General features: G+C 46.4%; 1 protein-coding gene across 3 annotated transcripts in view; it reads right to left on the reverse strand.

Moving 5' to 3' along the window:
* TRIO (trio Rho guanine nucleotide exchange factor) overlaps positions 1-27349 on the reverse strand; it is a 224702-nt gene that overhangs the window by 151140 nt on the left and 46213 nt on the right. For all 3 annotated transcript variants that reach the window (XM_032337739.1, XM_032337740.1, XM_032337741.1), the window contains exons 9-10: positions 14110-14232; positions 2324-2515 (exon numbers count right to left, since the gene is read on the reverse strand). In XM_032337739.1, coding sequence (XP_032193630.1) covers positions 2324-2515; positions 14110-14232 — 315 coding nt within the window. The remainder of the gene's footprint in view (positions 1-2323; positions 2516-14109; positions 14233-27349) is intronic.

The following is a 27349-nucleotide window of genomic DNA, read 5'->3' on the forward strand; positions in this document are numbered from 1 at the left end:
CGTGATATAAATCATGAATGCTGCTTTGTGTAAAAAGTCTTCTCTGTCCTAGAGGCAAGTTAAATCTTCACAAGTCCTGCTGAAGAGTATCACTAGGCATGTCACAGAGACAAATGTCGGATTACCAGCACGGGGCTCGGCTGCACTTCTTCCCTCTCCCACTGTACAGGCACCCCTGGGGCCACAGCAGCCCCTGTGGCCCCCGCTGGCTGTGCTTCCTTGGGAAAAGCTGCTCTCGGCTCCCCGCTACTGGCTGGCTGGCTGCCGCAGCTTACTGAGCAAAGTCACAGTCTTTTTTCACACATGTCACCTTCCCCCTCCCAACTTGGAGGTTCAAATGCATAAGATAAAGAGAAGTTAATGTATCCACACTGAGGAGAAACGCACAACTGTGCTGCAACTAGGCCAAGGGCTATGACAGGTGCATGGAAAGAAAGGTCCAGAAAGGGCAAGGGAAACCACTAACTGCCTGGGGAAGGAAGGGAAGCAGTTAAGTCCAAGTTTCAGGGGGGTCTGAGTGCCACAGGTTTGGGGACACTGTCCTGAGTATGAGGGGCTGGAGGAAAAGCGGAAGCAAGGCCACAAGGCCGTTGAAAGGTTTCAGGCTGGTGCCCGACGTACAGACTCACTGATGGCTTGAAAGCAAGGCTATGACATGGTCAAATTTCTATTTCTGGTGGCAGTGCTGTGGAGGCTGGGAAAGAGCTGCCAGGGGAGGAAGGCCTCTGAAACTAGGAATTGCTGTGGACAAAGAGAGCATTTGGACGTCTCCTCAGAATGACCATGTAGCCTCAGCTTCTCCACAGATGTGGTAAAGTCATTTTCGTTACAGCATTATTAAGGGAAGGTAAAGAAAGGAGCAGAGTTGGTTTTCTACTCTGATGGCCAAGCCTACCACCAGCCTGGGTGCAGATGAAGTACAAGGTTTTGGGGCCTCCAGTTTGCCACACGGGCTCACAGAGTTTCAGAGTAAGAGCAAAGGGTGCTCTTCCAGGAGCCACGCTTTCAAGTTACGAAAGGCCTGGCTGAGGACTGACTGCCCAAGAACCTAGAACGGGCAATGAAGTTCTTTCCTCCTGAACACATCTATTGGTTCCTGATCTCTGATGCTCCTCCTGTTTCTCCAGCAGCCTTACTCTTTCTAGATTCTTCTTCCCAGCCTGTGCCTATAAGCCTTCATGTGTTTAATTCCAAATTACCTGGGAGAACTCCTTAATTCCAATTTATAAAGAGTTTGAAGTAGAGAATTTTTTTCCCCTTAGAAATAAGATGCAGTAAAGTAGAAATAAGATGCAGTAAAGTTGATATGCTTACTGAATTTGTAAGCCCCTTTTCTCTCAAAAGCTACAGGAGTGGGGCGCCTGGGTGGCTACCAGTGGGTTAAGCCTCTGCCTTCAGCTCAGGTCATGATCTCAGGGTCCTGGGATCAAGCCCCGCATCAGGCTCTCTGCTCAGCAGGGAGCCTGCTTCCCCCTCTCTCTCTGCCTGCTTGTGATCTGTCAAAAAAACAAAATCTAAAAAAAAAAAAAAAAAAAAAAAAAAAAAAAAAAAAAAAACCTACAGGAGTTTCTTGAATTGTAATTTTATGTGATTTCTACTAAAAATAACACATACAAAAGCATAATTAGTATCTCCTTATTTCTCATATAAATATCATATCAGATAACATATATTCATTTCATATATTTCAAACAATGTTTCATATAACATTATCTCTTACAATGCAGTAAGTGCACTAACAAGAGCAGACCTATGACATTAGCATTAATACTATTTACGGCCAGGTTGGCCTTGCTACCTTTACATTTAATATTACGTAAAATTCACTTCTCTGAGAATCTGAGAGTAGTCCCACAGTCTGATAAGATCGGAAGCCAACCATGACATTGGCCACATGACAGACTAATACACAGAAAGGAAACCCAGCTCCGACCACAACGTTCAAGTCGTTTACTGACGCTAAAATGGCCATGCTCTGTTCTCTCTCCCAAGTTAAAGGCAGCACCTTCAGCTCAACATTTCCCTGCTCACTGGCTACTCCACGCCTCCTGTTGGCCAGCCCAGCCCCCATGGGTCCACTGCTGCAGACACACAGGCTTCCACCTCCCCTGGCAGAGGCATGGCCATCCCCGTGGGGCTGGAGGCTAGGAAGACCAGCCAGAAGCCTAGTGCCTAACACACACCCCCCCACAACCCTGTCCTCGCTGGCTCGCTCAGTGCGGATGGGCTGCACCTCATCACTGCCCACCTCTGGCCCACTTTCTCACACCACAACCAGTCCACACTCTTCCCCAGGGGTTCACAGAGCCTCTCAGACCCTTACCTCCTTGACATGACTATGAAAGGACACGGACATGTCCAGCAGGATCTTGCGCTGCTCCACGCGCCGAACAAAATCCTGTATCCGGTCTTCAAGCTGATGGGCAGCCTGATAAATCTCTTCTGGGTCACATTCCCCGGTCTGAGCCAGCTGTTCTGCTGCTTCTAGTAATTTATCCGCGTTGGTGTATGTGTTCTGCACAAGGGAAAATCCAGAGAAACAGAGGGTGAATTTAAAAAAAAAAAAAAAAAAAAAAATCTAGCTGGGCCTCCTACCAGACTGCAACTAAGTCAGTCTGGGACGTTCCTGATCATTTCTGTAAATCCAACAAAAAAAAAAATGATGGAAAGAGAGGACTTTAGGAGCTCAATATACCTCTGTCAGCAGCTTTTCCCATTACTGTTCTAGATCGTTAAACACCGAAATTTCTGGCAAAACCCTTCCTTCTCCAGCAGTGATGGGGTGTCTGCAGCAGCTTCTGGCTGCCCCCTGACTCAAAGAAGGCCTTCCACTTCTTGTTGCCGCACACCCAAGATAGCTCCGAGCACAAATGCCCACTTCACTTTCCCTTCCAGTCTTGTGACGGAATGTGGGGTTCCAGTTTTATTTTTCAGTATGATGTATGATTTTAAAATTCCCCAAATGCAAGTGGAAAGATTAGGTTGCAAATACAAGTTGCCGTCTTCTTAACATGTTTCTACTTATCAGTAATCTGTGCTTATCTTTTTCTACTTAAGGGGACATATGTTTTTGAGAAAAAGGAAATAACCATAATAGCTTATACAAAGTAGCCAGAGTTTTAAAAAACTTAAAGTTATGTGTAAACAGGCATCAAAAACACTTTGACAATCATTTCATTTTAATTCATGATAAATGAAAGGCTGCAAATGGGTTCCGCAGATACAGAGGTGTGTTAGGGGCCTGACTGTATTCGTGGAGCTGCTGGAGAGGGGGCTGGCCGGCAGGGGCCGGGGCAGCCCAGACAGGCGGGGGGGCTGCAGCACAGCGCGAGACCAGGGGAAGGTCTTCCAGGAAGGCCCACAGAGCAGGCTGCCGTCCCTCCGAGAAACAGGTGGAATCCCTCATCCTTCTCCAACACGACAGTCCCACAGCGGAGCGGGGTGGGCGTCTCACCAGTGGCCCAGAGTGGGGGGCGGTGTCCCCGGCAGAGAGCCTGAGCCTGGGTGAGGCTGAGGGCGCCCCTGCACAGGCAGCCTCCCCCTGGGGAGACTGATTACATCCAGGGACATTCATCTCCTCAGCCGATAGGTTAAGGATAATGAGAGGCACAGTCCTCACCTCAGAGGTGAGGAAAAGGGGAAAAGCCGAGTTGACCTGTGTGACTGGGCTAGAATTAGAGGTATGAGTGTGAACACATGGTTTTCACAGATGTGTGAACGTGCTCCTCTCTCCCTCTGTCCCCTGAGAAGGCCCGGGAGCAGCAATGACCCAAGAGTAGTCAGCGTGCTTAGCACCCGGCTTTCCAGCCAGGAGTCACCATTCTCCTCCACAAGGAACCAGGGCTCCTGGAGACACGGCTGACTCGGGGGTGGGGGGGTGGTTACAAGATGAGGCTGAGGCGTCTTACTGTATCCACGAGTAAGGAAATGCTTAAGAACAGTGTGGGTGGGTCAGGACACAGACGGCAGCTTCGGCTTCCCCTGGCCCAATCAGGGATGGTCTGAGAGTAAACAGTGATAGCAACAGAGGATAACCCACCAAAAACAAGAGGAAACCACGAGTCCGCAGACATAAACAAATAAATAAAATTGGCTGAGGAACAGGATATTTACAGAATTTCAGAGTAGCTCCCCGCTAAGTGCTTACTAATTACAAAGGGTAACGGAGACTCATCTCACGACGGAGAATGTGGCTGACCCCACTTTAACCGAGAAATCCGCCTGAACAGCACATGTAGCAGGACAAATAGAAGTCAGGCGCCGACGGGTGGGAAGACACAGGGACTCGGCGGCCCTGATGCGCCGGCTGAAGATGGATGTAGAGGCGCAATGTACTCACGACCGAACGTCAGACAGACCCAGAGTGAGGAGCAGGCTCCAAAATAACAGGCTTGAGATCTTCCAAAGTGTTGGGTCACCAAAGCTCAGAACAACCGGGCGCGCGCTACAAACGCAGGGACAGCTGAGGTGAGATGGCTCAAGGCCACAGCTGATTCTGCACTGGGTCCTTTGGCCATTAAGGACATCACAGGGTCCGGGGACCAGTACAGAAGCCTGCAGCGGGGCTCACTTCCTGATTTTGACAATGACATTGTGGGGGTACAGCCTAATGTCCCTTCCTGCTAGGAAATACACGCTAAAGTCAATGGCTTAACGGAGGATTAAGTTCTTTGTGCTATACTTCCAACTTTCTTGCAAGTTAAAAAAAAATTTTCTAAACAAGTGTAAATACAGCTTGATAGATAGACGGTCTCAGGAAGGATGGTCTGTGAAGCACTGAACAGAGCGGCAGGCGCCCCAGGCGTCAGCGTCGGGGCAGAAGCCGTCCCTCCTGGCACACGCTGGAAGTGGGGGTGCAGTGTCTACAGAGAATTTGGAGTGTCCATAAAAACCAACAAAAAGTCAGTCTATGCTTTTACCATCAACACAGGCTGCACGCCCACCTCTCCCTGCGCCAGAGCCAGAGCACTTACTGGGCCTTGGGTCTACACCTCAGCACGGCCCCTTCCTTCCACAGATCAGGACACTGAGGCAGTCACTGGGCTGGGCCAGAGGCTGAGCATGGATCCCGTGCCCCCGCCCCCCTACTGTTCAGCCCACGATACTAAACCAGCAGTTCCCAGCAGCATTGTCCACGCACTGCCAAGAGGCGAAGCTCATCGCCGTCTCGCCCTGACCATCTGAAAACCCGTTTTCAGGAGACTTTTCTTTTTGGTGTTCTGCATTATTAACTGAGGATCTTTGAACTCTTTCTGGAAATGACTGAAGAGATGTCAAAAGACCCAATCCTTTAAAATATACCATTTACGGCAGGAGCTGGAAAGTGCATCCATGTACGTCTCACATGGTCTCTGGAAACAACTACCGTTAAGTCCTTTGAAAGCGCAGTTTCCGACCTGACTGCAGAACTCAACACTGCCACTAAGGGGTTGTCCGTGCACTCGACGGGGCCTCCTCAGAAGCTAAGTTAGAGCGACCCTGCGCGGAGCAGAGACAGTGACAGGCCACTTCGGAAGAGCTTTGTAGTGACAGCAGCACGTTTCATAAACTCCGCTCTCCATCCTGTGCAACTCCAGACCTCCGCATCCCCCAGGCGCGTCTGGCACACTGCCAAGGAGGACGGGGGCAACGAGAAGCCCTCCACACACAGATGTCGAACTGCTCGGAGATTCCGGGTGCCCGGGAGCAAAGAGTCTCACAGCAGATGCCCGAGAGCCAATACCAGTCACATCACTGGCCTGGTGCCCCTGAGCTGCAGGTGGGAAACCACCACGGCCTTAGGGACAAACGAGGTGGGAGCTAATCTATGAATGAGAATCCAAACGGTGTCCTGATGAGCGAAAGGATTTGGGTGCTATTAATAACAATAAAAAGTAATGACAGAAACTCTTGGAGTCGAGAGGAGCCTCAAGAGACACGACAGCTAAATGCAACGTGGCATCCTGGATGGGATCTTGAAATGGGGGAAACTCAGGAAATCTGCACAAAGGAGGGGCTCCAGGAAACCCATCGATCTCAGTTAATGTTGACAAACGTCCCAGACTAAGAGCAATCATAGGGGAGCCTGGGGCCGGGTATGGGAACGCTCTGCATCATTGTCACAATTTTTCTGCAGACCTGAAACTGGTCTAAAAAAATAGTTTCAAAGTATATGTGTTTATACAGTTGGCCCTTGAACAATACATTTGAACCGCACGGTCCATATACATGTGGATTTTTTTTTTAATGACTATAGTATTGCAAGTATACTTCATGATATTACTAACTTTTTTCCTCTGGTCCACTTTATTATAAGAATACAACACACAACACGCATAACATATAAAATTATGACAATTGGCTGCTTATGTGATCACTAAAGCTTCTGGTCAACAGTAGGCTACTAAATATGTTTTCGGGGGGTCAAAAATTATACCTGGACTTTTGAGGCACCGGCTGGCAAACTGGTAGAGCATGTAACCCTTGATCTTGGGGTTGCAGGTTTGGGGCCCACGTTGGGTGTAGAAATCACTTAGAAATAAAATCTTTAAAAAAAAGTTATACGTGGACTTTCAACTGCAGTGGGGGTAGTGTCAGTGTTCCCAATCCCCACGCTGTTCAAGGGTCAGCTACATGTGTATGCATATACACACAACATATACATATACACACATATATACACATATACACAACATATACACACATACACACAGCAGATTTTTCAAAAATACTTTCATCTTTGGAATAATCCTTGGGTACTTTCCACAATTATCTGAGACATTCCCCGAGAGGCTGGCCCCTGGGCACAGAGAAAGCTCTCCTTGTGAAACTCAGTTAGTAGCATCAAGGGCTCCAGCCACCGAGATTCTGCGGTACATTGTTGACAAGGGTCTGTGACCGTTGGAGGCTGTTCCAGGTAACCTTTCTGGGGACGATGGCTTTTTGGAGACCCAGGCTTCCCCCCATGGAGCCTTACCCAGGAAACATGCTCTGCACCTCTGGGCAGAGAAATGAAAGAAGCTACCAGAGTATCATGCTTTATTCAGGGCGCACACATTTTTTTTTTTTTAAAAAGAGCTAAACCCTATTTTCTTATTGTTACCACAACCATGAAGTCGCTTACCTCTTGTGTTTGATAAGGGGATCGGCAGGGGATATTGCCTCCCAGCACTGAACACTTTGTTTCTGAAAGCTTTTCTAACGCTTTGTCAGCAGGGAAGGATATTTGAGACATACGTGAGTTCATTTCAAACGAACAAGTGCACTTTTTAAATTTTCAGAGACACTACACAATATTTACTTCATCCCACTTCTCATTTCACACGCGGAGAAAATGAGCCCACACAATGGTCTCCACGGCTTTCCCTGGGCCCCCAGGATGGGCTGCTGGAGCCAGGGTCGGCAGCGTCTCTGAAGCTGACGGCCTTGCTATGGACAGAGCCCCATCCTGGATCCCTCTGCCTCAGAAGGTAACAGATTTCCAAACTGGTCATAAATGGACGCTTTGGAGCCCCCGGCCTGTGCCCTGCGACAGCCTTATCCCAAGGATGGTGAGGAAACAAGGTGCAAAGGGGAAGTGACTCGTCCAGGTCAGTCAGGAGAGACAGCATGCCCAGATGCCCAGGCCTGGGCTCCTCCTACAAGGGGAGACCTAGTACTTAAATCTCTACTTAAGGGGAGGCGGTGTCAGGAGGCTGTTTTAGAGCCGGAAGAAGCCAGCCTTCTCCTGCCTTTGGCCTGCCATCCTGTCCCCAAGGGCACTTCTCCTCTGAGACGTGGACCCACCTTCCCTGTGAAGAGGAGTAAAGGAGGTACTGGACGGCCCAGGCCTGGGTGGGGCTAGAAGGGTTTCCTCTTTTCTGGAGAAGTATATCAAAGTCGCGGAAGAGCCCGGACTGGGCAACGCTGCAGTGCAGACAAGACCTTCCTTTTTCCACAGATCCTTATAGCTACCCTGGTCTGGGACCAACAGAAGATTGCCGGGGGCTACATTTAGAAAGAATCCAGTGAAAATCACGAGTTTTCTGATCTTAGAGAACACAGGAGAGGAGGAGAACATAAGTATTTCAAGGAATGATTACTTCTATTCCATCTGTTTTGTTTAAAAAAACAACAGACCAAAGTCTGCATATAGAAAGCTTTCAAGGTATCTTGTACTACCACGACAGAAAGGAATGGTGTGTCAGTGCATCTACATTCTGGGTTAAAAACCTCACTGCCCTGGGGCACCAGTCTGGCCTAGTCGGTTAAGCGTCTGCCTTTGGCTCAGGTCATGATCCCAGGGTCCTGAGATGGAGCCCCGCATCCGGCTCAGTAGGGAGCCTGCTTCCCCCTTTCCCTTTGCCCCCCTCCCCCGACTCATGCTATCTCAAATAAAGAAATAAAATCTTAAAACAAAAAAACAAAGCCAGTGTTCTGAATCATCTAAAAGGCCCATAAACTGCCAGGGATCATTCCTTCATCCACGAAGGGCAAGTACAGGACACAAGCCTGCCACCACTCCCCCCGCCGCCACACACACACAGGTGATACAGAACCGAAGTGCACTACAGCGTGACAGGACTCGAAACACTAAGAGCAGAAGTGAAGAGGTCTGTGTGGCGTGTATTCAGGTCGAGCAAAAGAGTGACTGCTGACTGCTATCCATATGTGTTAGCATTTTACCTGAGAGATAATTGGGCAGGGGGGGGTGGGGTGGGGGTGGTATTTCCTCGGCAGGGAAACGGCACAGCTAGTCTCCTTACAGCTACCTGGCGAAGGTAGGAATCAGGTATCTTTTCACAGCTAGGGAAACTGAGGCTCAGGAAGATAGGGGAACTTGCTCATGGTCGTAAAAGCAGTGAAGGCTTTAGGAAATGTAAGAAGTGTCTGTGATAAGGGAAATCTGATATCTTGTAAGCACAGGCCAACCTGAAGGAAATCTTTGATAGTAAACATCGGGTTGAAATTCTCCACTATTAATTTATTTTAAAAGACAAAATGCCACACCTTACATCAAAAAGTGAACTTTTTGCGACAGAGCAGCCTGTCGTATGGAAGCAAGGACCTAGTTAACTACAGCAAATCAGAAATGTAGGACATGCCTTACACAGTCTCCACAAAAGAGGACAATGAGCTCGGTAGCGACCAGGGAACTGGAGAACAGGCCTGACTATCTTCTGCAAATCTTGCCCAAATGGAACGTCTCCTGCTTTCCTAAATGCCACACTTCTTTATCCTAGAAGACAAGACAATTACACGGCACCCACAAAAAGCTGTTGACAGAGACAGCTTCAAGGAGAAGGCTGTCACAATACGTTTGGAAGGTGATGGGACTCTCAGGGGACAGGCAGACGGGAGGGAAGTGCTCACAGGATGCCCGCCTGTGGGAAGATGTGATGGCAGAGATTTACTGATCGTATTCGAGAAATCTGTGCTCTGGAAACCAACTTCTTCCTTGAACCAGAGTTCTGTGGGCTTTACTTTACCAGCTACTGGAATCCTAGCTTTTTCTATCTAAAGAGGAATGTCAATCTGATATCTACATAGAAGGTAAAAGAGAAAATGCCTGCCAGAGAGCATCTCCCTTCCCAACAATCACATGCAGAAAGCTTCCATGGGGAGAATACGGATTTCATCTTTAAAGCTCCTGCATGGACATGTGACATGGTTGCCCAGGCCACACCCCATCCACTTGTCAGCCCAGATTCATGCGATAGGAAATGGCTACTCACGTCACTGTACAAAGTAAAGAAGGGACGGATTGTCAGATTAGTAGAGAGAAGGCTCTTGGCTCTGAAAAACTGCACATAAAACGTAACCCAGTGCTTTCTGATGTGGCAACAGTGGCGTGAGAAATGAAGAAAGGCCCAGGCTGGTGGCTCCTCTGAGAAGTCCTGCCCGCACACAGGACGCAGGGCTGTGCAGCTCGCTGCCACCAACCTGCCCTGACTCCTCCGCAGTTCCTCCTTCCCAGAGCAACAGAACTGCTCCACATAACACCTCTATATTTAGTGCCTTTTAAATGAATTCAACCCCAAGACTTTCACCACTTCCTTCTTGTACCTGTTACTTCATCACATGCCACAACTCACCGTTCTGAAGACGCTGTCTACATAAATGGCTAACTCTAGATCGCTGAAGATAACTTAGAGTGGATTTCCCAAAAGAATCATCAAGACGCAACCCTAAAAACAAAAAAATGGCAAAAAGGCATTTTCTTTGCCCTAAACCCCCAAGTATGTTTCAGAGAATGAAATACAACTCCTTATTAAGGACTGACAATACCTCTGCTTACATATTTAAGGGGCCTCCAAAGGCCATCCTGTCCAAAAACTACCATCAATCTAAAATGTAAACTTCGATCTCTACTAAGCACCTCTCCTGTGATTTGCTTTGCCAGACAGTCAAGGATGGGGGCGGGCAGGGAGAACGGGTAGTGAAGATCACGTGGCGGAAGGCCTCGTTTGCCTGTGCTGCCCCAACACTGAGTCTGTGTCCCTTGGGAAGAGCCAGAAAACTTCAGTGAAGGAAGCTACAAACCCAAGAGCAAGGCCACCGTTTGTCGGGACCAAACCTGGGGCACATGGCCAGTATCTGAAAACCAGAGGAAGGGAAAGTGGGTGCAGATGTTTACAAAGTGAACAAAGTGTTTGCACTCAAAGCTGCTTTTGATGCACAGCTCAGATTTGGGGTGTAAGCAGTTTCAGTGTAAGGGGAAGAGGGTTAGGCACCCCTTATGATCCCAGGGACAATGAGCAGAGATAAGAAAGGCCTGGGACTTAGCTGAGTAGGCAGACGTGGGTGCAAACAAGCATCTGCCTCTCTCTGAACCAGGGATGCTACTCTGACTCTCGGATTGCCCTAGAAATCTGTGGCAGAAAAGTTTCCTACAGAGAAAAGTTTCCTACAGAGAAAGTCTTCTCACTCCTGCTGCCCCCTGGGAACTGGTGTTGACAGCTTTGATGTCTTAGACCTGAGACCTTAGACCTAGATGATGACAGCTTAGACCAGAGGAAATGAGTTTACCATGAAAAGAAAGGGCGTTAGGCACAGCAGAGGCCTACTGAATTTGGAACGGAGGGAACCACAGAAGTGGAGGGAGAAGGGTCCACAGAGTGCTGGACGCACGAGGATGATCGCTAGGCCGTCATCGTCCCATTGGTGGGAGCGTGGGAGGGCGTGGGAAGAGGCAAGGGCAGCCCAGCCTACCGCCATGGGGGACTAGTCGTGCTACTTCAGGGTAGCATCTCCATCTCCAGAGCCCATCTGTTCGCAGTTCTGCCTCTTACTTTCCTCAGTGCCTCAAGTCTTTGCTCATAGGACACATTTCATGTCCATCCCAAACCACACCGGTCACAGCAGTAGCTTATCGCATGGAAAAAATGAAGGGGAGATAAGAGCACATATTCCATATTTCTTCTACAACAGGAAGACAAAATATTTCCCAACAGGCACGAAGTATGGACACCACACATAAAACAGACAAGAAAAATGCTCCAAAGATGCCTGAGACAAGGCTGCTGAACACACCATCCTTTCCTGCTCCTTTCTTGAGATGGAGAAAGTAGAAAGGCCGAGATTGCCATTTTTACTCTCTATGTGAAGACATGCAGAGAAGGCATTTTCACTGAACAAGACTTAAGTGGAGACTGTTTTATTATCCCATAAGTAGCCCCGATTCAGTTCCCTAAAGGAGTGTGCATCTGAACCCTGTCATGCAAAACTACGGACACAGAGTACGGTTTACTCCTCTCTCTTACAGATGAGACCACAGTGTTGGATCTGTGGACATTCTTCCTTTTATAAGGGAAGAACCTCTTTATTTCTAATAATGTTTTTATTAGCACGATTTTTAAGAGATAATCAGAGAATCTGTTGTCTCTTTACAAGTAAAATCTATTTTGTATTTATTATAATTACTGATACTTGTGAACAAATTACTACATCTTATTCTGTGATTTCTATCATGATTTTTCTTTTGTTTCTTTTGCTTCCACCAGACCCATTTCCATGAATTTTTATTTACTCAGTTTTCTGTGTTTCTTTTCCTGCTAGAATTCCTAGGAAGCAACCCTTTCCTATCCCTAGACTGTACGTGGTCACTCTGAAGTGCTAACATGCCCCCAGGCTTACAGGCGTTAGGAAAGCAGTGGCTCCTGCCAGCCCCCAAACCCATGTCTGTGCTGTCCTGTTTTTAACTACTCCAAGCCTACCTTTAAATGGTCAGTCCTTAGATTTATACATACACTTGTCAATTTCTATGCTCAATCTTGATCCCAGTCCTTCCTTCTGATGCTTTCCTTTTTATTAACTAATTCATTTGATAAACACCTGTTGATCACTTAAACGCACCAGGCACTGTTCCATGGGTCAGTGAGAGAGAGGCGAACAAAACAAAGGGCCTATTCTTGTAGAACTACAATGCAGTTCACATTGTAGCGGATGCTTCCATCATTCTTACTTAACCACATGCCTTGGGGCACGTGGGTGGCGCTGACATTTGAGCATCCTACTCTTGGTTTCGGCTCAGGTCATGATCTCAGGGTCAAGAGATCGAGGCCCATGTCGGACATGATAGTGGAGTGTGGAGCCCGTTCAAGATTCTTTTCCCTCTCCCTCTGCCCCTCCCCACCACTCTCATGAACATGCACTCTCCTTTTCTCTCTCTGAAATAAACAAATCTTTAAAATAAATAAATAAACTAGGGCGCCTGGGTGGCTCAGTCGTTAAGTGTCTGCTCAGGTCATGATCCCAGGGTCCTGGGATGGAGGCCTGCATCGGGCTCCCGCTCAGCAGGAAGCCTGCTTCTCCCTCTCCCACTCCCCCTGCTTGTGTTCCCTCTCTCACTGCCTCTCAGTCAAATAAATAAATAAAATCTTTAAAAAAATAAAAAATAAAAAAATAAACTATATGCTTTAGTTCTTCTGGTAAGCATCTGAGGAGTAAACTCATTCAGTCTTGGTCTGCATTTTGTCATCATTGAACGATCATTCCCCTGGATCTGGAATTCCAGGTTCAGAGTTAATTTCCCTTAAGACTATTCTACCAACTTCCAGAACCTGTGGTTCCTGGTGAGAAGTGGCCTTCCTTATTTCCTTTCTTCCTTCCTTCCTCCTTTATTTTTAAGATTTTTTTTTTCTAGAGAGAGAGAGTGAGTCAGTGGAAGGACAGAATGAGAGGGAGACTCCCTAACAGAGTCCAACGCGGGGCTCGACCTCATGACCTCCAAGGATCACAACCTGAGCAGAAACCATGAGTCGTTTGCTCAACCAACGGTGCCCCGAGAAGTGGACTATCTTTCTAATAGTCCTTCTCAGAGAAGTTGTTTTGTCATTTCTTTTTGTTTTTAAGACGCTGTCTTTGAGGTTCCTTGGTTTTACAATAATGTATTTCAGTTTGGCTGCATCCTACTAGACAACTTCTTTTTAAAGTAACTTTTGCCCTACACCTCCTTATAACTTCCATATCATACAGAACAGACACACACAATACCCACGTTATTGTCATTTCTCCCTCCTTCACTCCACTTTCTTTCAAAGCACATTTACCAAATAATAAGTTGTAGGAAGGCCCTGGCCCGAGTGACTTCCCCGCAGCCCCATGCACACATGACTTCCTCCCAGAAGCCTTTGCGGTGCCTACTTTCCAGATAAGAAAGTTAATATGAGAAATGTGAAGAGATTTTTCCCAATGACACAGTGAGCATCACAGCCAATGCTCCAACTCACAAATCGCGTGCCCTAAACACACTACACACTCTATATCCTCTTTCTAAGTACACACATGTAAAAAAACTGGAGAAGGACAAGAAACGCTGGTCTCTCATTACAGAAATGCAAGAAGAGCCATTACTGTTTGACTATCAGGTGAAATCTCACAAATGAGTCAATAGGCATTGGTACAATAAGTATGGGAAAACATTCAGGGCATTTTTCTGTGTCAAGAACACCTTATTTTATGGCCCAACCAACAGACAAAATCATCTTTTTGAGCAGGTAAGAACAACCTTACTCTCAAATCTGAGCATTACCTCCTCTGAACCACCTTTAAATGTATCTAGCCAAGGGTCACTCATCTCAAATGCTAAAACGAACTCAAAACCAACGACATAGGTATTTATGGCAGAAAACAGTGAAGCTATGGTTTTACCTGTGCTACTTCTTCAAAATCTTCATGACGTTTCTGTAGAGCTCTGGCCCGATGAAGAGATTTCCCCACACCCGTATGTTTGCTCAGAAATGCTTCTCCGTGGTTCTCAATCCAGTCGAGCACCTACAATAAAATAAAGGTATACATGCCATAAAAACAATGTTCTGGGGCGCCTGGGTGGCTCAGTGGGTTAAGCCTCTGCCTGTGGCCAGGTCATGGTCTCAGGGTCCTGGGATGGAGCCCCGCATCGGGCTCTCTGCTCAGCAGGGAGCCTGCTCCCCTCTCCCTCACCACCTACTTGTGATCTCTGTCTGTCAAATAAGTAAAAAAATAAATCTGTTTTTTTAAAAAAAAATGTTCTGTCTCATTTGATGTCTAGGCCAACCTACCCCCCACCCCCCGCCCTGATACATTCTGTTGTCAAAACTATAACAAACAAGAAGCAGAGGAAGGAAAAAACTGGAAGCAACTGAACACTAATCTACCATGTCTGATCAGCTCTTCCAATGTGGTTTTCAGCAGCTCTTACTGTAAAAGCATAAGTCCATCTCTGTACAAACATTATGTGCAATAATGATTAAGTCTCATATCATTTTATGCGCAATGGAGCATCCAAAACTGAGTGGGTTTTGGATAAAATAGTGGTTATCAAGCCACAGACAACCAGTTTAACTTGACATTTTTATAAGGCTCAAAGCTTCCCAACTCAGGCAATTCAAGTTTAACCACAGAGTTAATGTTTTTCTGTCCCTTTCTAGACCACTGAAAACATACAAATACAACCTAAGAAAACAAGACACTTCAATGCCTCTGTCCTGGTCTTTGAGGATAATTTATTCTGTAAACTACTAAGCTATTGTCAAAGCTAAACATTCCATGAATTTAATTACATAAAAGTTCTTGCAAGTTGACGTCCACCACATACAGAATGGGAGTAAAAGTGAAGCAGTGCCGCCCGACGCTTCTAGGTTCAGAGCCGGGGCCGAGGAGTTCACTGGCTCTCGTACTTGGGAAACCACAGAACACTGACATGAACAAAATATTTACATTACCATCAAATGTACTCTTGGCCTCTCTGATGGGGAAAAGAGAACTAGCAAACAATAAGTCAGTGACATCTTTCACTAAAAACTAAAATTTTAGTACGAGGAATTCAAATATTCGAACACGTTTGTTACCGAACTGCTGAATGCCACCTCTCATACTTCGCGTTTCATTTCTATGGTAACACTGTACGGATCAAAAGTATCTCAGATAGAAGTGGCAGCTGGAGCAGGCACAGCCAGGACAGCGGTTGTGGGGACAACGGAAGCAGACCAGCCACGGCACCCCACTAATGGCAAAATATAAGGGCTCTTAACATTCAGTGCTATGAAAAGGATCCCTTGCCCTTTGTTGCCTGCAGTAGAGAGAGATCAGTGGTGCTGACAAAACTGTTTAAAAAAAAAAAAAAAAAGGCGGGTGGTAAGGGCCAGCCGACGTCCAGGGACACCTGGCCTTGTTATACATCACTCCAAACCAGCGACCTTCCAAAGCCAAGGGTCTGGCCGAGGGCCCTTTCCGAATGGAGTTTAGTAAAGTTAGTAGCACACATAAACAAAATAGCTTGCAAACGCGAATAAATCACTGGTGGTCCTCTTAAAGACCCTGCAGAATTAGCAGAGGTGTTGGTGCATGGGGGGAGAGGGCGGACGCGGAGAACCCAGAGGCCAAGCCTTGCAGCAGAGGCTTGGCTAAAGCCACACACCTACCTTATTGCTACGGCTCATTCCTGAACCTCTTTTGTCAATGCCTCCCATCTGCTAGCCACTCGGGGTCATACTACCAGAGTGCTTCTTCGTGGATCTACCTCTACCCTGTCACCTGGCTACAAGTCCTCCTGAGAACTCACTCATTCCCACCCTCCGTTTCTAGCCTCCGCTGCATACCCCGGGTCGGGCTATGTGTTCTTGGTCAAGTTCTTTATCCTTCCTAGACTGTGGCTTCCATGGGGCTCAGGGATGGGGGAAGGCGGGCGTTATGAGGTCCATGTCAGGCACGTGAACACCAGCGTGGTGGATATGCAGTCTGGGCAGCCTCCCCACCCAAACCACAGCGCATGGCAGACTGCCATCTAATTTACAGCCCGGTGGTGGCACAAGTTATAATTATGCGTAGCTTTTCAGTTTCACTTTTTTTTTTTTTTTTAAAGTAATCTCTACACCTAACACAGGGCTCAAACGCATGACCCCAAGATCAAGAGTCACACACTCTCAGACTGAGCCATCCAGGCGCCCCATCGATTGCTTTTTAGTTAGTGTACATTATTTTCCTTTCTTGAGGTGAGGGGGGGGGGGCACTCCAGTACTACCATTAGTAAACAGTGCCACATTCACGCCTGACTTCAAGGCAGACATAAAGCTGCTAAGTTGTTTACATGAGTCTCTTAATTCTTATTATAAAACACAGACCCTGTTTCACTCCTACGAAATGTTCATTGACAAGTTCAAGATGTCTCAACCTCAAGGATGGATACAGTTAAATGGAATGTGCCTCCTGGCATGGCGCCAATACCACACAGGAGACAAGGATCAAATATTTTAGGCTTGAAAAGAACTTAAAGACACGTAAGTACACCTAAGCTACAGTCTTCCCTGACTGTCAGAAAAGGCTAAGAGATCTTTCTTTCTTTTCCTTTTTTTTTTTTTTTTTAAAGATTTTACTTATTTATTTGACAGATAGAGATCACAACTAGGCTGAGAGGCGGGCAGAGAGAGAGAGGTGGAGGCAGGCTCCCCACTGAGCAAAGAGCCCAATGTGGGGCTCCATCCCAGGACACTGGGATCATGACCTGAGCCTAAGGCAAAGGCTTTAACCCACTGAGCCACCCAGGTGCCCCGAGATCTTTCTAACTATATATTTTGCATATTCCTCAACTTGACTGTCAAAAGAAAAATTAAGCCACTTGCAAGCAGTAAATCTGATAATCACCAGCAACAAAATAAAGACTTGAAATAAGGGCACAATTTCAAAAAGTAAAACATAAACATTATTTGGTAGAAACGGCTGAGGAAGCAAAATACAGTATATTTAAAATAATAAAAGTTTGGTTTTGAAGCCCAAGAAGTCTTTCAGGGAGCGAAAGTTGGAAATTAAAGCTACTACTATGAACCAAGCGCTTAGAGTTACAATTTCTCTTTCATTAGAGGCTCCTTTAGACAGAATTGTAAATACCAAGTAAAAATTTATTTCCAACAAACATGAAAGTAATTCAAAGGTGTATGAACGCCAAGCACTTAAAAAAAAAATAGTAGCAGACAATTATGCAATCCAGCTCACGTTCATAACCAAATACCCCACGAAGCTTTTGCTTCTTTTACAAGTCTGAGAACACTCCTCAGATTGCCCAGGAATCCTGAACCAATAGAGCTGTCCAAACAGCATCTCAAAGACACGCCTGCAGAATCTCCTCCATTTAAAACATAAAAATACTTGCAAATCAGGGGCTTCATCAACCTCTTCCAGTCAGCCACTTCCCTGACCTCAGCTGTAGCCAGCAGCTGTCCTCTTGTGACCCCAGCCTCAGAAACACACTGGCCCAGGATTTGTGGTGCTGCTGCTAGATTGGAGGAAAAGTACAAAAGTGATCCCTTCCCACAGGCTACCTGGTTCCTGGGCAGAAGAGCAAAGCTGGGAGCCAATGCCACCTCCCTCTCTGGGCAGATGCTGTGCCAGGAGTTCATTTCACTGTATATCAGTGCCCTCTAATGGACACAGTGACAGCACCAAGGTCAAGGTCACTTCAAAATGAGACACCAACACAACACAAATACCATCTCAGCATCTAAGTCAAAATGTCAGATGGGTGGGACATATTACATATAGTTTAACTTAACTCCCTGTTTGTAATTACAAGATAGATCATGATGATGGCAAGTATGATTGTGCTCATTTCCTCCCTAATAATTATACCGTTGTCTGAGAACCTGCTGCTGCGGCAAGCACCGGCCTGGGCTGTGTGCACGCTAAGCCATCAATCCTCACAGTGGGCTGGAGCGGGGAGACCTAGCACGTCCCCATTTCACAGATGGAGACACAGGACCAAGGATCCTCGACTACCAGGTGGAAGAGCCAGTCCAGGGGCTAAGACCCAGAAAGTCTGCTCAGAGGGTCCATGCTCTTAACTTCTGGTCTACACAGCTCTTGAGTCGGCTCAAGGGCCACAGAAGTGGGACAACAGGGTCTGGAAGGAAAGAGCTGTTCTTGTCTGCAGACAGCTGGGGGTTCCTGGGGGATGACCTCTGCCGAAGTGACTGTTACAGTGGACAGCAAATGCCACCAAGTCTCAGGTACAGCCATGGGCACCGGCTGCTGGCACCCCTCCCCGCCCCACGGCACACTTCCGGCCGCCCCGCACGGCCCGCGCGCTCTTCTGGGACGAGCCCCCACCCCACGCTCACTGCCTCCTGGATTACTGTTTCCGGTGACAGCTTCCTTAAGCATTTGTGACTAAACACTACACCCCTGTCAGAGGAAACTAATTCTCACAAACCTGTGTCTCAACCGTAGACAGCATGAAGACCATGCGTTGTCTACGGAGAGAGGATTCCACGCTGTCAGGGAAGGCCGCATACGCAGGTCCAGAGTCCCTTAACCACAAAAAAGCTGAAACGGCTCTGAAATTCTGAAAATTTTTTCAAAACCTGGTCTCAAAAATTCATTTGGCACCAAGATCTGGCTCCCTTAGTGTAGTTCAGAGTCCTTGTACATTTGGCTGCAGAAATCTCCACGCTTTCCTTCAGATTACGGGGGACGGCCCAGACGCCCGGGGTGTCCTGTATCACACGCTGTATGCACTCTGTTACTCCTAAAGTCTGAAAAACTCTTAACCCCCAAACGCATCTGTCCCCAAGGGCCACAAACGAGAGCGTGGATTTTGATTACTGTCCCTATGCAACAAGAAATGGGGGCTCAGAGACGTGAAGTGACTCACCCAAGAAAGAATACTGAGAAAAGAGATTCACGTGAAGGTCTTCCCAGCCCCAAACTCAGGCTCTAACCCGTCGGTACATTACATCATGGCTTGTAGATACTATATGAACGCTGTAAAAGTATTTCTAAAATTAGAGTTCTAGCTCTAGGATAGCTGTTTATAAAAACATCTACAGATAAGACCTCAGACATAAAACCACCAAGAACACAAGAAGCCATCTGGTTTTACAGGGAATTCGGGATCCAAAGAGTATTCAGGGAAAGTATCCAAATATCTGTGAAATCCAGCCATCATTTTAAGGAGACATAATCAGTGAATAAGCGTTTTCTGTCGTAATAATAATGAGAACCCCTTCTAAGTCACATTTATTCAGTTCACAAAACACAAACACATGAATCAAGTGAAAAACCAGGGTAATTGTAAAATACCTAAGTGTGTTCTTTTTTAATATGAAATCAGATTTTTCAGTGGCAAAATATTAATTTCCTCCCTGCCCATTTCCAATAAAACCTATATTAACCCAGTTTCATTTAGTTACTTCCTTTTTCGACCCCTGTTGGTTTTCACTTAAATCACCGGGATGCCAATCTTGAAACAGACATACCATGTTTCCAGGGCTCCCTATTTTTTAATTTTTTTTTTCCCAGTGCCATTTTTAAAATAAGTGGTCCTGAAACAATCATTTAGATCAGGGCTTTCTGGATTATCAAATCAACGTTATTTTAACAATTATAACAATGAATGAGTGATTAAGCAATGTCACTACAAATTTGCTAAACATAAACAGGAGACCAAAAAGGAGGCCTTCGCTTTCAGAATGTTGTTATGAAAGCCTGTGTCCATCACTGCCGTGAGGATATCCAATATTAAGCCACTAATGAAATTTGCTCACAAAGTTAAAATCACAAAAGAAGGATACTCGGAGTTTTGTATTATTGAATTCCACATACACACCCTCTCTCAGGCTGCCTGGTACCTTTCCCCAAAAGCTCAGAGCATATTTCACCCAAAACCAGCACCCTTGTTCATGTCCTTCCCTTTCTGGTGGAGGCCAGCCTCGCTGAGCACCTGCACAGAGAACAGGAGAAGGAGACAGCCTGGGGCAAGTGTGGGGAGAGGGGCTTGAGACCGCTAGAAGCCACGAGTCAGTGCAGAGGGGTTCTCTCCCCTGCCTTCTCCACCCCCACTAACCCACTCCCAAGGGGACTAACTGAACTGTCACAGTGGTGAGCAACTGTAGCTTCTAGAAAGCCCTTCCCCAGTCTGATAAGCTCTACTTCAATATTCTTTCCTAAGTAACATGTCAGTTTAATTTTGCTCTTTGATTAGCTCAGAAGTGAGCAATCCTCCTCAGGTCAAAAGCTGTGAAGCAGTTAAAAAACCACTGGGCTTCCTGGAGCTTTGGTCAAGTCACTGGTCTTTTTCTACTCTCAGTTTTATTAACTCGAAAATAAGGAGCTCAGCTTAACAGGATCATGAGGGCCTCTGGCTCTAAATTCTATGCTCTGCATGGCCCAACTTCCACAGTGAGATATGAGAGACACAGTCAATACACATTTGTGGGCTTTTGGGGACTGAGCGAAGAAGAGGGAACTTTTTAGGCCCAGCATGCACAGGTGCCTGACAATAATGATAGTCCTCCAATTCTTTATTTCTCTCCACTGGAGCCAAGAACTGTTTCTTCATTCATTATATTCCAAAATTAGAATTAAGTTTGTCCTAAAAATCTATAGAATTATTCTTAATATGGAAAGATATTCTTTAAAAAATACGGTTTCTAGAACATTCTGAAGTATACTGAGCCTAATGCTCACTTGGAAAAATGGGCTATTTAAATAAAAAAAACCTCAGCAAGTTACATAAATATATAGCAAATAGTACAGTAAATGTGGAATACAGAACCACAATGACCTGTGTTGCAAGAGCTACTTTAAAAAAAAAAAGAAAAAGATTTACTTATTCTGAGAGGGAGGGGAGAGCCTGAACACAGGGGTGAGGGGAAGAGGGAGAGAAAGAATCTCAAGCAGACTCTCTGATGAGTGGGAGCCTGACTCGGGGCTCAGTCTCGTGACCCTGAGATCTGGACCTGAGCTAAAATCAGGAGTCACATGCTTAACCGACTGAGCCACCCAGGCACCTTAAGAGCTACTTTTGTTTAATCCAAGAGCATATGAAACGTCAGGAACACGTGCTCCATGTACACTTTCTGGGCTAGAAGGGAACACACATGAAGTCAATGAAGAAGGCTCACAGAGGGCTTGGTGGGGATTCAAGATCTAAATGTGAGACCTGATACCATAAAAATCTACAAGAGAGCATAGGCAATAATTTCACTGACACTGGCCATAGCAAAATTTTTCTAGATATACCTCCAGAGGCAAAGGAAACAAAAACAAAAATGAATTATTGGGACTTCATCAAAATAAAAAAACTTCTGCACAGTGAAGGAAACAATCAACAAAACTAAAAGGCAACTTACTGAGTGGGAGAAGATATTTGCAAGTGACTTATCTGATAAAGTGTTAGTATCCAAAAAACACATAAAAAACTTAGACAATTCAACACCCAAAAAACAAATAAGCCAATTAAAAATGGGCAGAAGATTCAAACAGACATTCCTCCAAAGCAGACATACAGATGGCTAATAGACACACGAAAAGATGCTCAACATCACTCATCACCAAGAAACTACAAATCAAAACTATAATGAGAAACCACCTCAAACATGTCAGAATGGCTAATTGAAAGCATAAGAGACAACAGATGTTGGCGAGGATGCAGAAGAATGGAGAACCCTCTTGTACGGTTACTGGGAATGCAAGCTGGTGTAGCCACTCTGGAAAACAGTATAGAATTTCCTCAAAAAATTAAAAATAGAACTACCCTACCAACCAGTAATCACACTACTACTTGGGTATTTACCCAAAGAATACAGGAACACTAATTCAAAGGGATATAAGCACCCTCATATTTATAGCAGCGTTATTTACAACAGTCAAATTATGGAAGCAGCCTAGTGTCCACTGACAAGTTACTAAAGAGGTGTAGTGGAAGCGTGTAGCTATGTAATGGAGTATTATCCAGCCATTAAAAGGAATGAAATCTTGCCATTTGCAATGACATGGATGGAGCTAAAAAGCATAATGCTAAGTGAAATAAGTCAGAAAAAGACAAATACCATGTTTTACTCATATGTGGCATCTAAGAAACCAATGAGCAAAGGGAAAAGAAAAAGAGAGAGAGACAAAGCAAGAGATTCTGAACTACGGAGAACAAACAGACGGTTACCAGAGGGGGGGGGGGGGAGGGTGGAAAGGTAACGGGGATTGAAGAGCACACTTGTCATGAGGAGCTCCGAGTGATTACAGAACTGCTGAGTCACTGCACTGTACACCTGAAACTAATATAACACTGTGTGCTAACTATACTGGTATTAAAATTAAAAACTTAATAAAAAAGGAGGAGTTGGCGGAACTTCAAACTTTTACATCATCTACCTACCCATCTATCTTCTAAAAATATTTAAATCACCAGCTCTCATGGTTATAACCCTAGTTTTAATTACATAAGTACATGAAATTTCTTAAAGAAAACAAAAAAGCTAAGGAAGGAAAGGAAGGAGGAGGCTGGTAGGTAGGTTATTATTCATAGAAATAGTTTTGATCTTGGATATTCCCATCAAACTCCAACGAAATCATTATTCTGTCAATAGTGGCTAATCCGTATCTTTCCCATTCCTAGTTTGGAACTGAATATAACAGAGTCCAGAGTTATCCACCCCCGGCCAAATCTTCCTATGTCCAGGTCTTACTCTGGGACACTGAAGTTCTTATACACAGCTAGTCTCGTTACTGAACACGTCTGCAGGCGTTAACTATCCCCTGTCCAGCTAATCCCTGTGCATTTTCCACTTCGGAGCCCCAGGCAATGTGGCTGGCACTCAATAAAAGGGAATCCCACGGGGCCTGGGGTTTTCTGGGCTCTCCTGCTCCTCAGCACAGAGGTCCTCAAGGACTTGACGACCTCTACTCCCTGCTCACTTCCGATTTGCCCCCCAATTCCCTGGGCTCCAGCTCCCTGTCCTGCTGGCTCACAGAGCCAGCTCATGTATCCTATAGTCCTGGATTCTGTCTGCTTGGGGGGAAGAAATTCACCCATTTCCCACCCTTTGAACTCCCACTGTTGGCTTTTAGCTCCTTCTGAGCTTGGATACTAAGATTACCCTCACAGTCAAGTGTCTCCCGAGTTCACTATCACAAAAGGTAATTAAAGCTGGCTCTAAACCCACCAGGAAGACCAGCGCCAGCCTCCACTGGCCCCCAGCAGCTCCCCGAACACTTACCCTCCAGCACTCCCTAATTCCAGTGGAGAAGCTCTCAGAAAAGATGGTAATCCTCTAACCACTCTTATCACCAGCCACATCAAAACTGTGAGCGTGGGAATGTAAACAGAAGAGAATGTTAAGTAGCTAGGGCTATATAATGATTCTGTGAGTGGGACGAGAAAAACCCACCCTCCTGACTTAAATTAATGAGCAAAGGACAATGAGGTTCAGAAACCTTCGCTCAAAAGCTAGGTCCATTATGGGTGATACCAACCAAGAACTCCTACATCAAGCATCACAATGAGATGCCTTTAGTGGCATAAGGGTAGCAGCCGAGGTAGGACCCAAGGGAAACCAGTAAAATAGCTTTTCTGGGCACCTGAAACCTCTTTCTTTGCCTTGATGGCATATCCTGACTTCCCTCCCCCTGCAGCATTTAAGACCCTCACTTTGTATTCCAGTGGCCAAAATCCGTACTAAGACCTCACTGCATTTGCACAATTGCCAGGCACTGAAGTTATCCCTTCCTTCCTGAGCCACCCCTGATTCCCCAACATCAAGCAACACTCCTATTCTTTCAAGCAGATCTCCTAGTTAGATCACTTGTCTCCAACATAAGGCCAACCCACCCCCATTCCAGAATAAATAAGCTTTTAACCCAGAAGAATCTTTAATTAGAAAAATTGAGTGATTCCTTAAATTTCTTCATCTATCCATTTACTCATCTGACAATTACTGAACTGAATCCCAGACACTTGGGAAACAGCAGTGAGTAAAACCCAGATCAGCGCTCCAGGGACCTCACACTGCTGCTCTGCACGACTCCTCCGCGACCCGCGCGGACGGCCGCGAGGGGACTCAGCCGGTCTCCTCAACTGCGGGCTCCCTCCCTTCACCTCACTCGCCTCACTGCAAACAGGGCAAGCGCTCTAACCCATGCAGCATCCTGTCCTCCACCCCCCACCGCCCAGAGCTTCACGTCAAAATGCACGAGGCACAGGCCCTGCCTGGTGTGAGCTCAGCAGAGCAGGGGGGAAGCGCTGGGTCAACAGAGCGGCTATGAGAGTCAGAGAGGCAAGCAACGGACCCGTGAGTAAGCCCCCGAAGCACGGAGACAAGCCGGATGCCACGTACATGTTCCTCACGTAAGCCTCAAAGCCACTCACACGTCACCCAGGCCCTGGCACCCACATACAGCACTCAGGCAAGGTGCGCTGCGCCCCTTCACTGGCATCCCGAGGCTTACAGAGCCACGTCGCAAGCTTTCATCATGAGGTCACCTTCCCAGCACCTGCCCCGTCTCCTACCTCCACACCCCACGCCGGGCTGCCTGCCGCTCTGTGGACAGGCCCTGGCCTTCTGGGCCTCGAATCTCAGCGCAGTTCCCGCTGCCCGGTCCTCGGCCTGCTGACTTCCTACCTATCCTTCAACGAGCAGCTCCAAACCTACCTCTCCCATGAAGGTGTTCACAACCTGCGCCTCTGTTACGGGTCTCCTCACTTGCCCTGTATACCAGACCCCTGACATTTGACACGGAGACGGACGAGGCTTTCTGGAACCCCCCTGTTTGCACAAATCATTGAAGCACAGATAGTCACCCTCAAGATGCCTGAGCAAGGTAGGCAGGTAACATGGAGGAGGGCGGCGAGCTCCCTCCTCCCTCACTCCCTCACGCCAGCAAACCCCGTCGGAGGCATGACTCACATCCACGCCTGAGCGAAATTACACCTGGCAACAACCAGAGGCATTAAACACTAAATCTGAGCATGTTATGGTATAATTTATTAGACTATCAAATGATCTGCTTTTACTAGATTACAATTCCTGGAGAAAAAGACCTTTGACATATGCAACACAGTTACCTCTGTATGTCTGACTGTCACACATTTGAAAAAGAAAAAGGAATGAAATGTGGGTGAGAAGAATCTAGAAGATACTGGATTTGTTTCACTGTTTTCTCAGTTAATGGCCCCACATCAGCCTGGAAGGAGTTCTTCCATGAAGTAACTCAAAGGGGTGACGTTCACACTCGCGGGTGGGGGTGGCGGTGGGAGGCTTTCTTGGGGAGGGCTGCCTACTTCAGGAAAGGGAATTCTGGGGCCCATCCACCTTGCCCAACGTGCTGGAGTGAGTAACTGGCACCCGTGTGAGAGGCAGGCGGACTGCAGCGGGAGGAGGAAAAGAAGCGGGCGAGCAGACCACCGTGGGCTACTTCCACACACATCTTCGCCCTTGAACAAGGTCAGCCAAACTGCTGCCGGAGGAGCGACCCTGGAGATCACTGCACGGCAGGAACGCAAGCACAACCCACGGAGGGCGGCTCCAACAGTGAACGCAAGGCAATGGGAACACATCCATTGCTCTACCAACAAGAAAGGTGGCAGGGTATTGGTTTTCTTTTCCAGTGAACAGTGACGAAGGGTTCTACTTGCCAGCAGGCAGCATGTGTGTCTGAGTCCGTCCCTAGCCCACTCCTCCAAAGGCAAGGGGCCCGGCAGCAGGGGCCTCCCCGCCCCTGCCCCCACCCAGCGTCTGGGTATCTGAAACACCTTCCATGCAGAATCAGAACATTCCCTTACCTTGTGAAAAAAAAAATTGAACACTAAACCAAAATTATTCATGCTTCGAAGATCATGCCATTCTTCCTGGAGAACACACTACTGACCCTCTGGCTTCTATTCTTTGGAAGATTTTTCCACAAACAAGCACGTCCTCTGTTTTCTTTGGGAGGGCTGTTCCCATAAAAGTGTCATCATTCCATCACTTCTCTCAGCAGGATTTATGGATGCCTTTGCATTATTCAAAACAACCAAGCAGTTTTAAAAGCACCTGTGGTACCTAGTGGACTTAATATTTTTTGTAGATTTTGTGTTCATCTTTACAAATTTACCTTCGGCTGACAATGTCTTTGATAAGGACTACTGGTTGTTTGTTTGTTTTTTTCCCATTTATTCTCAGCTTACCTCTCCCAGTCTCTATGTTCAAAATAGCAAAAATTTCCACGTGTTATAATTGCTTCAGTTTCAGAAACACACTGTTGGTTCTGACATCCTATGGACTCCTTCGAGGTAAAGGGCTTACTTTGCGTAATCTTATCAACTTCAGTTCTTGCTCCACAAGTCAAGCCTACACAGCAATTTCCTGTTTGCATAACATGTCCAGACCATTCCAGATCATTTAATCAAAAGAATGTTTCCCTTAAAGAGCAATTATCTATTTTCTATGGAATGCTAATAGGACCATATATGCATTATGTGTATTGCAAAACACTTTCTCCCGCTGACATCCAACCCAACCTACTGATGTTTGAGAAAAAAAAATATATATAGCTTAAAGAACTGGTCTCATAATTATCATAATTACCTTTCTACATATAAAATGTAATGTTTGGTGTTTCAAATTCAAGGGCATTAAGTACTTGGTGCCAAATTAGATGGCTAGACTCCTCAGCCTATTCCCAAAGGTGCCTCCCCCCACCAAAGACTGCCCAGTGGCTTATTCTCATGCGCCTGGCACCCTGTGGAGCCCTCAAAGTTGGGGTGACCCGGGAAGGGGAGCCCCTGCTGCTGCTTCAGACATAAGTCCAGAAGGCATGCTGGTCCATGCGTGTGTAAAGAACACTTGATCCAAGGGACAGAGAGGTGAGTGGGAAAATCTTTGAATAATTGCACTGAAACTATTAACACTTCATGGTCTATAAAAGTTTTTAGACAATTAGGAGAAGCTAATATTCATGCTTTCAACCACAACACCTCTTTTCTCACAAATAACTCCCTGACATTGACTCTCCCTGTTCACTCCCTAAGCTATATTCTTTCCCTGGCAATTATCCTCTTTAATTAAAAGAGCATTGGAAAGAAACATGAATAACATCAAAATGATCATTTTTGAGGCACGTGGTACATGGAATCTTCAGAGAACTCAAACACCCATAAGCAGAATCA

Source organism: Mustela erminea, chromosome 3, assembly GCF_009829155.1.
Source record: "Mustela erminea isolate mMusErm1 chromosome 3, mMusErm1.Pri, whole genome shotgun sequence".
In the NCBI taxonomy this organism is placed as follows: domain Eukaryota; kingdom Metazoa; phylum Chordata; class Mammalia; order Carnivora; family Mustelidae; genus Mustela; species Mustela erminea.